At 35.6% G+C, this 15,844-nt stretch overlaps 1 protein-coding gene across 1 annotated transcript in view; it reads right to left on the bottom strand.

The window, feature by feature from the left end:
- Window positions 1–12,546, bottom strand: part of LOC149543396 (protein phosphatase 2C and cyclic nucleotide-binding/kinase domain-containing protein) — a 119,271-nt gene extending 106,725 nt beyond the window's left edge. The window contains exon 1 of the mRNA XM_089798189.1: window positions 10,946–12,546. Coding sequence (XP_089654315.1) covers window positions 10,946–11,941 — 996 coding nt within the window. The 5' untranslated portion in view covers window positions 11,942–12,546. The remainder of the gene's footprint in view (window positions 1–10,945) is intronic.
- Between the last annotated feature and the right edge of the window lie 3,298 nt (window positions 12,547–15,844).

Genomic DNA, 15,844 nt, shown 5'->3' with positions numbered 1-15,844 from the left:
ATCTTTCAACCTTCAACGATAAGTCGTTATTTCCTCATGATGTATACAGGGGTAGGCCCATCAAAATTATGCAGTCACATACATGTATTTCTAGACTCCCTATGAGTATCAATCTTCTAAGCTCTTGCATTCCTTTAGAAAAAATGTCATACTCCCTCTTAATGTAGAAGAATCTTATTCTCAATCATTAAATATGTTTGCTTCAAGAGCCTCAATTTATCCATCTTGATCATCAAGGTCTACTATCATTAGATTGAGTCTGCACAATATTAAGTAGCATATGTGAAGTACCAATCTTCTTTTCATGTAAGAATATCCTTAACCATAAACGAAAAGATCAAGGCAAATAACCATTATAGTATGTATAAAATTACAAATAAGAGAGAGACTACAATGACTAGATAAATGTAAAAAATAAGAATACTTATCTGCACATGAAGATTCAAAAACTGTCTTTTTAGATTATTTGAGAATGGAACATCTCCCCTCTTAATAAGGTTCAAGTGGGAATGGAACATTGACTATTATACCCCCCACAATGTAAAGTTTTCACTCATTCTTATATTGTTGAACAATTTTGTATCAAATATGACAACTCCTTTCTAAGTTCCAACTTGCTCTTTTCATCCATTGAAGGTCCAAACATTCATTTAGCTTAATAGTAGAAGCAAACATGTCCTTCCATTTTCTCAAATTCGTCCACAATACACCAATATCTTGATTGAGTATGATTGTGCCACATGTAATAGGGTTTGCCTTGGTTGTTAAGGAGATTGTATATGTTTTAATTTTCAGAATACATGTTTCCTTTACTTTCTCCCTCTCTTTCAAGGTTGCATATAATGAAATGTCAAGCTCCCTCTAAATCTCGATCTCCTCCTTTTTTTTTCTGCAAAAACATTCTCGGAGGAAAAGATCAAGGTATATAGCTCTTGGTTGTATAAATATGAATGTTAGTAATTTAACTCATGCCCATTACTAACATGATTATAATATCTCTCTTTAGAACTAAGATAACACAATACTTAATTTCTATATATATGGCTTTTCCTCATATAACATATTCTCCTATAAATTCTTATTTATATAACTATCTATATAAGAAAGTTAAGTAATACATCATATATATAAGAACAAAATATTTCAATCATACCTTTTGGTTATCTTAAGCATGGTTTGTAGGCTAGTGTATTCAATTAAATACATTACCTTAATAGGTAAGTGGATCACCTTCATACCTAGGAACCGCTTGGTAGAAGATATAAATATCATGCATACAGGTGGATACTTTTGTTTAATTATAATCCAACATGGTCTAAGGATAATTTTGATGATGAGGATTTCTTGCACACTCAAAGCGCAAAGAACATATGTTTCCTTAAGGACAGACTTGCTTACAAGATGCCAGGATATCTTTGATAGATTATATTCCCTCTTTTATAGACAAGATAAAAAAACTCAAAAATATCGAGGGTGTAAAGGGACAATATTTTAAGTATGTCCTTTGATGCTTCGTAAAGGACCCAAGCTAAAAGAGTTATTGATTCTAAAAACAATTAATAAAATTCATGAATATGGGATTTTAAGACTCCGAGCCAAAATGAGTATTCAACCAATTCTAGTATGTAGGAACCGCAAGATGGAAGAAAAATCATAAAGATTGCTCCGGCTTTGAACAATTACTAAGCAACATACTTCATGTTTCATTTCCCCAATCTTGTGGACCTGTATGAGGCAACCCATGATATGATTTTGATTGGAGAAAGCCAGCAATCGATGCCACTCTATTTTAAAGATACTTTAGTTTTAGCTATATACTGAGAAGTTGTACTTGCTAGAAAATATGTAAATATTATGGAATCAATTTTTAATAATAAGAATTTTTCTAAGGCCCTTCTTTTCTCTCGATTCAACTAAGCCATCACATTTAGAAAGTCTCTAGGGCTAGGGGTGTGAGTTCCCATGAGTGTATGTAGCCCAAGCACAGTTACTGGAGTTCCTTCTTTTTCTGGCTCAAGCCCTCATTCTGAGTATTACGCAATGGATTCTATCCCTATCGATGTTTTCAGTTGTGGCGGCTCAACCCTCTTGGATGTTGCTCCAAAAATACTTTTCCTAAATCAATGGGCCCTCGCTATACTTGTAGTGCACTTCAAACCATACAAATCTTTAAAAAATACATAGGATGCCTGAAAGCACTTCACACTAATTAATAATCCTATACTTAATACTCAAGGTAAATTTTCAGGAAATATTTTAGTCCCTCCTGTATGTGGATAAACCATAGTCAGCAGAAAACTAAATCGCAGGGACGAGGAAGAAGCTCCCATTTGCCGAACCTACATCTTGTGATAACTAATTATTTACTCCATTCCCTAATTAAAAATAGTGTATCCATGACTGTAACCATACCCATAGCCCCACCCAGATGACCATGGATAATACCCAAATGACGCTCCCAACATAATCCTCCAATTCTAACATTACTTTACTAATAAAAATGTTCTGTATGTTTCAGAAATTGGAATGCTGATGCAAATCACAGAAAATGTTGTTTTTTTCACTCCATTTCAGTCATTTAGAATATAACCATATGTACCAGTTGTGTATGTAAAATTATCAAACAATTGCAATGCTAGATATCATGCAAATGTCAACTTCAAAAAATCCATTAAACGGCAGAAACAACTAAAAAGCATATTTGTCATGAAATGCTGAGTTAAACATATATAAAAAATAACAGACATATTTTCCTTAAAACAGTAGATATAAAAATTTGATCTGTACTGACTGCATAAGCCAAGCCTGACATAGAAGGCTCATAACCTTGACAAATATGAGGATTTAATTCAATACTCTCGTGGCTATTAAGTGTCCATGTTAGTATGTAATAGAACCACTTACAACAACCAGTTCTTTGGACAATATAAACTTTTCAGCATTCCCAAAATAGAAGGCAATGTAAAATGAAAAAGCTATAAGAAAGCTTACCTGGGAAAATACAACCTCCCCATGATTGTATGCAGCGCACCGGACAGTTTTAGTGCGAGCAAGTGTGGGATCACTAGCCACATCCTGCAAAACTTGTGTGCGCTCACCTGCTGCATGATGAATCTCACTTCGGTAAACACAATTGTTTTCTGGGGGTTCCTGTATAATTAAATTTCAAATAGTTCCGCAGACTATAGAGTACACCCCAATACTTTATCTGCAAAATTCCTCAGGCCCAACTAGAAAGGAGTCACTCCAATGCAATGTTTATATTGCTAAAGTCATCCCTTTATTCAAAATTCTTAGTCACATTTGCAGTTGGCTCTGATACCATATTAAATTCCAAGATCATTTGAGCAAATGTAGAATCATGGCCATTGTTATTGATAATTTCCAAATGCAGATTTGAGGACTCATAAATATGAGAGGAGGAGAGATAGTATATTGATAATATAAATAACCATACACATATTATATATATATATATATAAACCATATGTATATTATATATATATTATTATATATTATTATATATATAATATAATATACGTAAGCATATTTATTTAAAGATGATTTATCATCAGTAATGAATCTCGTGATCATATCAATCTGACTGCAACTACAAACTTAACAGTGTTTGAAGCTACATTTGGCAAGCTAATGGATGGATCATCAATGTAAGTGTTCAAGTCTTGATTGATGATTTATTAGTTAAATTTCAAATTTTGCAATTCTCTGATTTTTATATAATTTGTTATGTCCAAGTGTCAGATTCATTGGTGAGGAATTAAATGATGGATGGGGACAAAGACCCCATGGGGTATCGATCATAGGTGGAACAGACAACTATAGGTCAAATGATATCAAATAGAGAACCATATGGGAACATAATCAATCGTAGGACCAACAGCTCTACAAACATATTCATGTTGATGCCTACTAGTTGAACCCCATGTTTTACTTCTCCAACACTTTCAGAGCAAAAGGCAGAAGTTCAAGTTGGCATGGACACATGCATTCGAAGATTGGTTGCCGATTTGGACTTTCGAGACCTCATAGTTGATGAGTTACAGAGCTACAAGAGGGAAGATAGGCCAGGTAAATAAGAACATGTATTTAGTTTTATTATGCTATTTGTTTCGCTCATTAAGTTTATTGGAACCTTCACAACATTATAAATGACATTTTCTTATGCTTCCAGATTTGCGGTGGGTAGATTATGGTGTAAAAACACCTAATCTTCAAAATCTTTGCATCCAAATATTATCACAGCCTTGTAGTGCTTCTCGTTGCATGCAAAACTGGAATACTTTTTAGAACATACACAAAGAAATGCAAAAGGTTGACTCACAAGTACTTGAATGACTTGGTTTATGTGTACTACGACCTTCAATTGAATGAAAAGAAGGTGCAAGGGTAGGCTTCATATAAAGCACTTGAGTTGGATGCAATTAATCCGTATTCAGAAAATTGGGTTGCTACTCCTGATAGTGATGATGTAGATTTGCATGTGGATCCTTTCTTGTTTGATGAGCAGCTAGTTGACTTTAGAAGGAAGCAGATGACCAGGATTCAGCAGTGGCAACACGTGAGGAATAACATGATGGTCATCCATCAGAAGCTTTGGTTGAGACACCTATTCAGACACTTGTTGAGGATGCTGCAACTACTTCAGCACCACCTGCCCAGCAACAGCAATCACTTCTGAGCTTTAGTCGTAGATGCAATTTATGAATTGTATTTCTAATTTTCGCTGATACTGAAACTTTGACTTATTATGCATTCAGAGGTTGTTATTTCATGGAGTTTGACTTCTATATGTATTAAACTTATTTGTATTTAGATGTTGCACTTGTTTTTTTGGTATATGATTCTATATTAATTTGCTAATTGTTTTTTTATGGGTAAAGGGCTGAAGCTGAGATTTAATTTTTTATTATTATTTATTGGAAATAATTACTATTATTTTTTAAGGTGGAGTAGATTCAAAGCCAAGATCCGTCCCAAATAAGAGGCTCACAATTTACCATGTGTTGTAGGCTCTTGCCATAATTTGCTAAGTTTTAATTGTTATGAATTTAACTCAAAACTTTGATTAATATATGGTGTATGTATCAAATCAGTAAATGCTCTACAAAGTTAGTGTATATGTGTGTATTTTTAAAACAATTTAAGAAATTACATATTTTGAAATGTTCAACAAAGTGTCTTGCTTTATTGCCAATTTTTTCACCAAGTTTTTGGTGATTCCAAGTTTTTCAAAAAAATTGGGTTGGCTAAGATATTGTTGAGTCCGAATTTTCAAGCCTTGATTTGTACAAACATATAAGAACTAGAACAACTAAATCTAAATTTCCACTAGCAGTATCAAAACACAAAAAAAGAATGTGAACTGCAACTAGGGCAATGTTTTCAAAAATAAAAATTGTAAGAGAAAGTCTGGCACATTTTTAAGGAAATTCCTTCCCTGTGTAAACATTTTTATGCCATTTTTAAATAAGAAAAGGTATCAGAGAATATTTGACTTATTTCTCGAAAAAGTTTAAGCCTACATTCTTAACAATCTCATGGCATTCCTTCTTGGCTGAAGTACATTTTTAAAATGTAATATGCATAAAACAATGTTTCTTCAACAATCTGATATAGGAGGATGCATGACAGGGTTTTGGGCATAGCAAAAAAACTCTTTAAGTTTTGAGGACAGCAAGGATAGAGCTTAAATAAATTAAATAAACTAGAAGCAGCAGAAATTACAATGACAAACCTGCCCCTTTAGCTTTTTGCTATATGTACTACTACTCTATTTTCCTTGAAAAGACGCATTTTCTTTTTAGGTGGCCATGGAAGAAGCTTGTACTTTCATCCCTTCCAAGACCCCAAGTAGACCTAGACATGTCCATGCAGACGACTGACCTAAAGCAGAGTACTTGTGAAGGGTATGTGCAGGTAATTTGTAGGAGACTAGCACATAGCTAAATGCAATGACCATACAACAATGACCCCCAATAGGAGAAGGTGTTGGAACTGAGGAACACTAAGAAGGGGGGGTGGGGGTGAACCTGTGTCCTGTGATTTTTAACTTTATTAATCTGATCTTTTAACCACTTAAAACATATAATCAAAAGAAAGATACAAACACATAATACAACCAACCACAACAGCAAGCTTTTTATGCGTTGAAACCCGGTCTAGGGAAAAACCGGGATGGACCCACAAGATGAAAATACTCTGCCGAAGTATTAAAATAAGGAATGCACATACACACTGCCTAGAGCTCATTGCTCAAATGAAAAAAGCTTACTACTTAAAAAATATTTACAATGGCATCACAGTTCAAAGTGTTTGAACTAAGGAACGGCATCTACAAATGCCAAAAATACAGTTCCAATTAAGTGCATTACACTGATTTCATACACTTCATTACTCAATGCTCTGTTACACTGTCATGCTCTGATTCGGATCACAAATCTTTATCTTGGGCACACAAAATTGTGCACAATCGATATGCACAGCATGTCGGCTCAAGAACACTTACAAAAATTATCAAACATGTATAAGTTGTTGGCAAAATCCGAATGCAAATATCAATGCAGACCAAAACAATTAATCACCTATTACTAAATATGTTGGCTAACCATCATAGATCACAAAAACAATTACCAAGACCTCTCCATCAAATTCACATATGGATCAATTAAAATAGTATGTTGTTCTTCATTGTCAAACCAAAACCAATACACAAATGCTTCTAGCTCGCACAAAACTTATCAATGAACAAAACTTTGGAATAAAGTAGTCCAATCATCCATCAACCTTCTCTTAGGTTTGCAACATAAAATATTAACCTAAAAAATCAGTACCGACTACATTACCGAACATTGCACATGCTTTGTTCACAGCTTGCCAGACAAGAATAAACCTGCAATCTGACTTTGGGTATGATAGAATGGTGTGATGCGGATGGCTATACTAACTTGGGTTTCCATCAATGACAACACCAAAGAATCTTTGCAGTGTCTCTTGCCAATACTCTTCCCCTTCGGCATTGATGGCAACACTTAGTAAAAAATGACTGTCAAAATCAATACCACATATGTTGCAAATTGTTTGAGTCAACCTTCTACAACTCATGCTTTAACAATCATGGCCACTTCTCATTTGGGATATCAAACATGGTCTTCTCAGTATGCTCAAGTTCCTTATTTTTGTGTTACCTACACAAGTCTCCAAAATCTTTCAACTTCAAATTTGAGACCTTGTCAAGATTTCCATATCAAGGAAGGGCTACCTCCATAAGTTGGATAAACTTTGTTTACATTGAGATCATCAGGTGTCACATCTCAAGGAAGCACATTCTACTCTTTATAGGGGTCATTTTGGTAAACAAGAAAAACTTCACCATTTACAGAGATTCTTTTATCGGCCACATATGCAGCATGATGTTCATCATTTCCTCAAAAGATGTGTAGTTTGTTGTCAATATAAACCAACCAACAGAAAGATGGGCTTGAGTATTCCTTTGCATATCCCTTCTCATCCTTGGGAAAACATCTCTATGGATTTGGTTAGTAGCTTCCCATTGATTGTTTGTCACCATGATTGTGTTTTAGTGGTTATTGGTTGATTCAGCAAGACAGCCAAGTTCATTCCATGCCACAAGACAAGTTCCGCACATGGTTGGTAATTCAACGTACTATTTCTAGACCAAGTGGGTCACAAGAAGTTCGCTACATTGGGAGTGTGGGCGGTACTTTGCAGTTCATTACCACAAAATAGCATTGTAAAGTTGTTATTAATCCTTGGAGAGTGCTTGCAAGCTCCAAAGAAAGCCTGTATTTGATCTTGGCAACTAGCCTAGGGAATACCCTTGGTAATTCATAGACTGAGTGTGTATCATGAGAAACTCATTGGGAGGATTGTCAGTATTTTGTTGTTTATGCCAACAAACCACTCAAGTGGAAAAAAGATTTTGTCTTTGGAAAGAGAGAGCAGAGAACCATATTAAAGGATGGAGAAAACGATGATCTTTAAGCTAGGTCTCTAAGATGGAGGATAGATACCATTGCAAATCTTTGGCAGTTCATGGAGACCATGAGGAGCCTTATGCAAATCATCTTGGAAAGGTTGGCACTGATAAAAGTTCCAATGAGGAACATGAGTCAAATAAGAGACCTGGAACAAGCCTTTGCTTAAAGCAGAAGCAAAGATTTGAATACTGCCATTTAAAGATTATGTCAATACAGCCATATTTGACAATCAATTTACACAACTTACAATATAATTTAAAGCGGATTCTTGTAACCTTAAACAAAAAGTTTCATTTGCTAGTCTAAGGTTTGCAAGCAATGCCTTTACTTGGTTCGAGAGTCCCTTGTGTTCCACAGATTTAAAACAATCTTGTATAGTTTATTGGGAGCATTTAAAATTTTTAATTAAAAAAAAGTTCTATCGCATGTCAGAAAGAAGAAGAAGATATGAAAAGGAAGGTTTTGCCACAAAGATGGTCAAAGTATGCAAGAATATACTAAAGCATTGTGTACAAGAGTTATACAAAAGGGTAAAAATGTGTTTGGTCTCGAATTCATAGTGATAAGTAGGAGTTTTCACAACAAGTCAAATTATGATATTGCTATCAAGATTGAAAAGTGTGGTTTTAAAGTCAAACTATTGACCCATGTTTCATTATTAGTGGTTTACAAGAACCCATCTCAGAATGAATGGAACAATTAGCACTCATTGCATCTAGGTAATGTTCACAAGCGTGAAACATCAAGCCTTCTTAGGAGCTCGCCCATTACAATATTTCTCCAACTCAAGTGTGCTTAACCATGGAATTTCCTTCAAGGTTAAGCCCACTTCGCTTGCTATCCCATTTAATTAGGTTGAATTCCTAATTGTTTACATAAGTTATTTGCATAATCATCTTTGTGGGGTTGTACTGCTCTTTAAGCTAGTAGAAATAGATAAAGCACACTCATTATTTTAAGATAGATGGATGTTCTCCTTCAAAGTTAAATGAGATCAAGGTGCATAAAAAAGAACAAGAGAGTAATTATTTCCACAAGTACTAGGAAATCAGCACATGGTGCTCATTGAGTAGAGGATGGTCATTGAGTCGGGAGGTTGGAAATTATATCCAAAAAAGAACCCACATAGAAAGAAAGGTAAAAAGAATTGCAATCTCCCTACTGAAATTAATTAGCATAAGGAACTCAAGTAATGATTTCGACAAGAATCCTGAAATTAATTGTCACTAAGAAGATGGATTGATAATCAGAGAAACATCATTAAGCATTAAAATCTTTGTCAATGATGTTAGCATTGAGGCTTTGTTCAATTCATGTCTGCACACTAACTTAAATCTGCAAAACTAGTTATCAAAACTTCACTTTGAAGACATTACAACATATTCAAAATATGAGATGGGCTGGATAAATTGAAGTTTGTTAATGAGATTGTGCTAGATGTTGCTCCTAGAGGCATGTAAAGTTGCTTTTGGCATTCCTATTTCTATGAGAACAAAGCAACCTTTTCTAGGAGTGAGAAAAAATATCGAGGCATTGAGAATCGCAAATTCTTCATGTTGTATGCTTGTCATGATAACAGGAAGATCCAAATCTTCATGGGAAGATGGCTGGCATCACTTTTGTATTTCAATGCAAATAAAAATTTGAAGGTTTACATCCCTGTTTGAGCAAACTTTCACATTTAGTTTTCTTCACTTACTTTAAAATTCCCCATTCTTCATACAATCAAATTGTAGATATGTGACCCCAATGCCAATTCAAGCAAACTTTCACATTTACCACTTTTTTACTTAGTTTTGAATCCCCCATTCTTCATATAACCAACTGCAGATATGTGACTCCAGTAGCATTTTTTCTCTCATTTGGCAGCACGTGTCACTGGATTTTCTCATATTGTTGGGAATGTTAGCATATTGTTTTGTTTTACAACTACAGTTACCTTGAAGGAATGATTGTGTCTCACATGGATATCTTCTAAATCTATTCATGGTAGAAGTGACAAGAATATCATTGAATTTAGCTTGTCTATTCGCTTTGTCTGAAATGTATGGCATAATCAAGACAGAATATTGACCATACTTCACCATATAGCTCTTCATCAACCGTGCAGTTCACTGAACAAGCTGACAGAGAGAAAAATGAGGTGTATCACAACTCTCACTAATATTAGACTGCACCTTTGTCCACTCAAACAAAAATCATAAGCTGCCCAAATTTAAACTTTATAATCCTGGGCCAGAGAAGCACAACCAAACAACTTTGGAATCAGTAGCCATTTTTGCTTGGAGAAAGCTCATGTGCTACAGTCTATTTTCTTACATAAAAAAATATATTTATTGCTATGTTACTAAAATCAGTAGTGAAGTTTATCAGAACTTATGATCCAAAATTTTGCTCCAATGCAGGAAATATTGTTAACCTTTAGACCCTTGAGGATTGAACAACAGTGTTATGTACATGCCATGCCCATTTATACCCCTCTGAACATTCCAATATCCTCTATGGACATAACACATGCAGTTCATACTTCATATGAAGAAATTATCTGCTTGAAAGTGAAAATTACTGCCTTTCTTGTTGATATACAAAATTAAATTATTTTTTTGTAATTAATTCCTTGATTAAGGCAATGTTATAAGTTTACTTAAAGAGAAACTGAAATGGCAACCGAAACTACTCTGCCTCAATCCTCCAATTTTTAATATTAGTAGCAGTTAAACCAAAGTGTTTCCCTTTCTATACATTTTATACTTTTTGGTTGGCGGGCTCATATATTAGATCCCTTTTTGTTTATATAAACCCAAGCATATAAATTTAGTTTTAGAACACAAAACAATAGTGAACTGGGGACAAATTTGTACATAGATAACCACTAATATTGTTAAAAGGAAATGCAGAAAATATGACAAAGGAAATAAGTTACTCACCATATCTACAACTGCCTTACTGGAGAGAAATTCAAATACTCCATCACTTGCAATAACGAAGAATGGGTGAGCAGGTGTGAGCTGCATCACAAGAACCTCAGGAACTGCATTGACACCGATATTTTCAGCAATTACATCCCCAACACTCCTCGTAAATGCAGTACCAGGATACATTGCATTTGGAACCCAGAGCCGTGGAGGATCACCATCATCATCCTCTTCCCCTCCCCAACATTGAACATTTGGGTTCTTCAAACCTTCAATCTGATCAAGAGTCATTACCCTTGCCCCACAGCTCTTCACACGAGCACACTCATCTGCTCTAAAAGGAGTCTGATCATTGGAAAGGTCCACAGCAACAATCTCATTCCCTCTCCTCTCCGCAATAACGGCCCTAGAATCCCCCACATTGGCAACATAGAGTGTGTTCCCTCTCACAAGCACTGTTATTGCTGTTGTTCCACTCATTGAATCATTAATTTCGCTCTCATGTAACTGAGCATTTGTAACAGAAAAAGCAGAATGGTATGCTCGAACTACGTCTGTTTTAAAATCTGGATCCCTGAGCAAGTTCTCGCATAATTGTCTCTTCACAAACTGCGAGCACTCGGTTCCATAATCCCCGTGACCATCAAACACACCAAAAAAATGGTCATTCGGGTCTTGTCCAAACTGTGTGTGGATACAGAAGCTATCCTGGTTTTCCTTAACCAAATTATCCGGATAATAACCCCGCTGAGAGAGATATGAGTATTTCAGTTCAAAATTGAAGGCCGGTACCTTCGCAACCTTGGATCCGCTAGGGGGCAAAAACTGTGCAGACAACCTAGACAACCTTGAGACCCCAACATCCGACTCGCCTACATTCCACCCTTCCTGCAGCATGTCCAACCCATCAGTCTCACTTTCCTCTACAGCAGTCTGCCCCTCGGCCACACTATCCTTATGCTTGTCATTCTTTCGGCCTTTGCAACCCTTTGGAAGTATGCAACCCATGACTGTTGCTTAAATCCCCATATCCCCCTGTGTACCCAGAAAATTCAACTTTAAAGTCTCCCAGCCAACATGGCCTTGTAATGTTTTAAGAGCTCCCCAGTCTTAGGGTTTCAAGATTAAACTACCTCATTTTTAAACAAAATGAAATGCCACCACAATTTTCCTCCAAAATTGTTATGAAGCCCGTCTATCTATGTAAACAAATAAACATTGGCTCAAATTCCTCCTGCTCTCTAAACCCATATGAAAGCCATTCTACAACAGCAAATTTTCAAAAGCATGTGGCGCAAAGACAAAACATTAAGAGCCCCTGAGTTGCCTTCACTGTTAAGCCTTGAGATTCTGTAAACTTAACTTTAATCAAGCAAGCAAAGTAAATACCCTCCTTAATTCTTCCCAGCAAAAAGTTCCGTCCGATAAACAACTATCCAACTGAAAATAACAGGCACCGATTCCTAACAGCCTGTCCTACACTTCACTTTGCCCTGCTCTGCTCTGCCACAAGAAAAGAAAAGAAAAGATTGAAAACGCCTACCGCTAATTTAAGCAAATCTGTGGATACGTCTTCTGTCGTATGTTTTCTAACAAGCCGGTAATAAATAAATAAAAACTATACCATTTCGCCGCCAGCCTTTGTAGTGAGGGACGGTCACTGGGGGGCCAGCGTTGAGAACCTTTTTTGGGTGCGGCAGAGGGTTCCACGTGATGCGATGGTTTCTTCTACACCCCTGTCTTGTCCGGAATAACAACGGTCCACAACTTCAATGTTTTGCTGCTCCCCCAATTCCTGCTATTTATGCATTGTTTTGGATTACCTGTAGTATAGATATTTAAACATATTAAAGCTATGGTATAATTTTAATTTCAAATTTGAAATGAAACTTAATTGATTAAATTATTTATTTATATATTTATGGATCTATTAATATTAGATATTCATAGTTAAATTTGACAATTGGGATTACTATGTTTATATTATTTGGAAATAAAATATATTATATAATAATTATAATATTTAAACAGATATGATAGATAATTATATTATAGTACTTATGTTAATGGGCTTAGAGAGGTTAATCCCTCTAATAAATTATATCGAAGATGGTTTGGAATTTCTTGAAGAAGGATGAGTAAAAAATAATTTTTGATAGCGTTTCAAGCTAATCCAAGAACGTCAAAGGGGTTGTTTGCCTCCTCAAATATCAATATACAAATACAATTGCAATTAAAGATGTGAAATTGCTAGATGAAACAAACAATGAAGCAAAAGTGCAATGGCCTTAGTTGGAGTCACATGTGCAGACTCCTAAAATACCAAGAAACCTTGTCTCGAAGGTTTTTAAATATGATTAATGTCATATGTTGATAGGATACTCATTGGAAACTCAAGAAATTAATTTTACAAATTTGGGAGTGCATGGAAAGAGTGGAAGATTTGAAAGCTTTTCATATTTCTTGAGGAGTGTTGATGTGAGTTTTGTTCCACTAGAACATATTAGGGTGAACCCACAAAACTAGTGTTAGTTCCCAAAATGGCAAGTTTATCACTAGCACAATTCACATACAATTCCAAGGAGGAAGCCAACTCCAATTATCAAATCCTTTGAAAGGTTGGACCAACTAACAAAGATAAATCCTTTTATAGGCTCTACAAGTGTTGGTCCCAGCAGGTACTGAGAAGGGGGGTGAATCTGTACCTCTATTCCTCCTCCTCCTTCTACAAGTTACTCTAATGATTCTTTCAACACACTTTGTTAGTACCTTTTTAACAATTTAAAAAATAATAAAATCTAAGCACTAAAACCATAGAAAGTTCTACACAAAAGCATGCATCAATAACATAGATATTTATACGTGGAAACCCTCAATGAGAGGATGAAAACCATGGTGGGGATAATCTACGCACTATCCTTTCCTCGCAAGTAAAGGGTGCTCGATTAAGAGCTTACATTTGTTCCTTCTACTGTTGATCCAAATAGTAGATCAAATGCCTAAATTGTGGTTTCAATTTCTTGTTAAGCCTCGGTCTTTGTCTACTCAAGGTCACTCATGAGAGTGTGTGACTTGCTTTATTTCTGAATCATTGGGGTTATCTCTTTCAAGGCTTTTGACATCTCATACCTGAGTGTTGCAAGTTCCCCTTTCTTTTATTCAATAAGTGTCTTCCCCACATTAAGTGATTTTGTTGAAACCTATTGTTTCATCATCCTTGGGAGTCGACCTGCCTTGTCATGAAGTTGATTTATGACATCTCTGCTTTGAGTGATCAAATCATCATTCTCATCATAAGTTTCCTCAATTGAAGTCCTTTTAGCATATCACGAGCATCAACTAGTGTAGCCACTAGCTTGCATCTTTTGTTGTTTTGCTTCATTATTTTATATCTCTCTGTGAGCTTCATATATTGTCTTATCTCCTTTGATCTCATGTCTTTAGCTCTTACGCATCTCATTTACTCTATCTTTGGGTTCTAACACTTTTACCACTTTAGCAGCATTAAAGTTATATAATGCTCCTTCATCTTTAGATACATCGAATTTTGCTTATTGTTGGGTTTCCTTTAACCTTTTGCTTCTCTTTTCTATTTTTAATTGTTCAAAGTCTTGCTTCCTCTTTTTCAGGTATCGTAACACTTCTTTGTCCATTGGATGACATTGAGGATGGCTCAATTGTTGGTGTCTCTTGGAGTTGAGTGGATTGCAGGACTTTTTGCCTTTGTTTTAGCTCAGTGTCTTTCACATGTTACTCACCTACATCGGTTTGGGTTTCAATTGGAGGTAATTATGTATCCTCCATCTCTTGTTCAAGTTCCTTCTCTTTGAGTGCTTCTCCTTTTCCTTCTTGGCTTGTGCCTTTATCTTGATTGTTGGCTTCCTGGACACTTTCTCTTTCTTCCCCTATAGTTATGTCAATGATTTGGGGTGGTCCATTCCATTGCTCTTCTGTAGGAGATGATCCCATAGAGGCTAGTTGCATTTCTCCACTTTCCTTTGGTTTATGATTTAGATCTTAATTGATTTGGGTCATTTTTTCGACCTGTTAAATAGTCTTCTCTGTTTGATAGTTCAGGGACCTGTAGTTTTAGGTCTCTCTTTGTCCTTTTGGCCTTGAGCTCCTTTCTCAAGAGTTTATTTCTCTTGCATGTGTAGTTGTGACCAAAATATGTTTGCATTGGCATATGCATTTGTCTTTAATCTTGTTGTGATCAACACTATATTCTTAGGGGGGGGTGGGGGGGGTTAGTGCTTTCTTTACACGAACTTACAGCTTTATGACTTCTTGATTGTTCAAATCTGACCTTATGTTTGTGAGTTCTTCTTCCAACACACTTTTCTATTCAATTATGGCTTTGGACCACTTCTCATTGACTATCTCAAATGCCTCTTTTGGAAATTGGGACTCGATACCTTGTGGCGTTCTGCTAAGTGCTCTTAAACTCGCTAGTACAAAGTATATTATTTTGTTTCTATTTATTTTGTTTAACTTCAAGAATCTATCTCTAATGGTATTGTAATTGTCATTATTTTCAATGTCCTCTAAGATATATTGCAATGAAAGCTTCTTACCTCCTTTTGCAGACTTCAAACTTTCATGATTTGATTCTTCTTCTTGATCCTCTTCCTCCTATTGAGTAGAATATTTCTTCTTTCCCTTTGTGTAATTTCTCTTGTAAGTCTCCATTGTGGTAGGCTTAGAGGTTGCTTGTTTCCTCTTCTTCTATCTTAGATTCTAAAGTAGAACTTCTCTCTACTTAAGTTTGTGTACTCTCTTTGCCCTTTTGCTTTGTCTTTTCTTCTCATTTCTTCTTCTTTGGCTCTAGTTGCTTTGAGGCTTTTGCTTCTTGTTCGACAAGATTCTTCATTACTTCCTCTATTGATCCAAATCTTCTTTGTTATTTTTTAG

The sequence above is a fragment of the Cupressus sempervirens genome, chromosome 8 (assembly GCF_028749045.1).
Source record: "Cupressus sempervirens isolate cs-2001-9-10 chromosome 8, ASM2874904v1, whole genome shotgun sequence".
NCBI lineage: Eukaryota > Viridiplantae > Streptophyta > Pinopsida > Cupressales > Cupressaceae > Cupressus > Cupressus sempervirens.
This window is presented reverse-complemented; position numbering and strand designations above follow the sequence as displayed.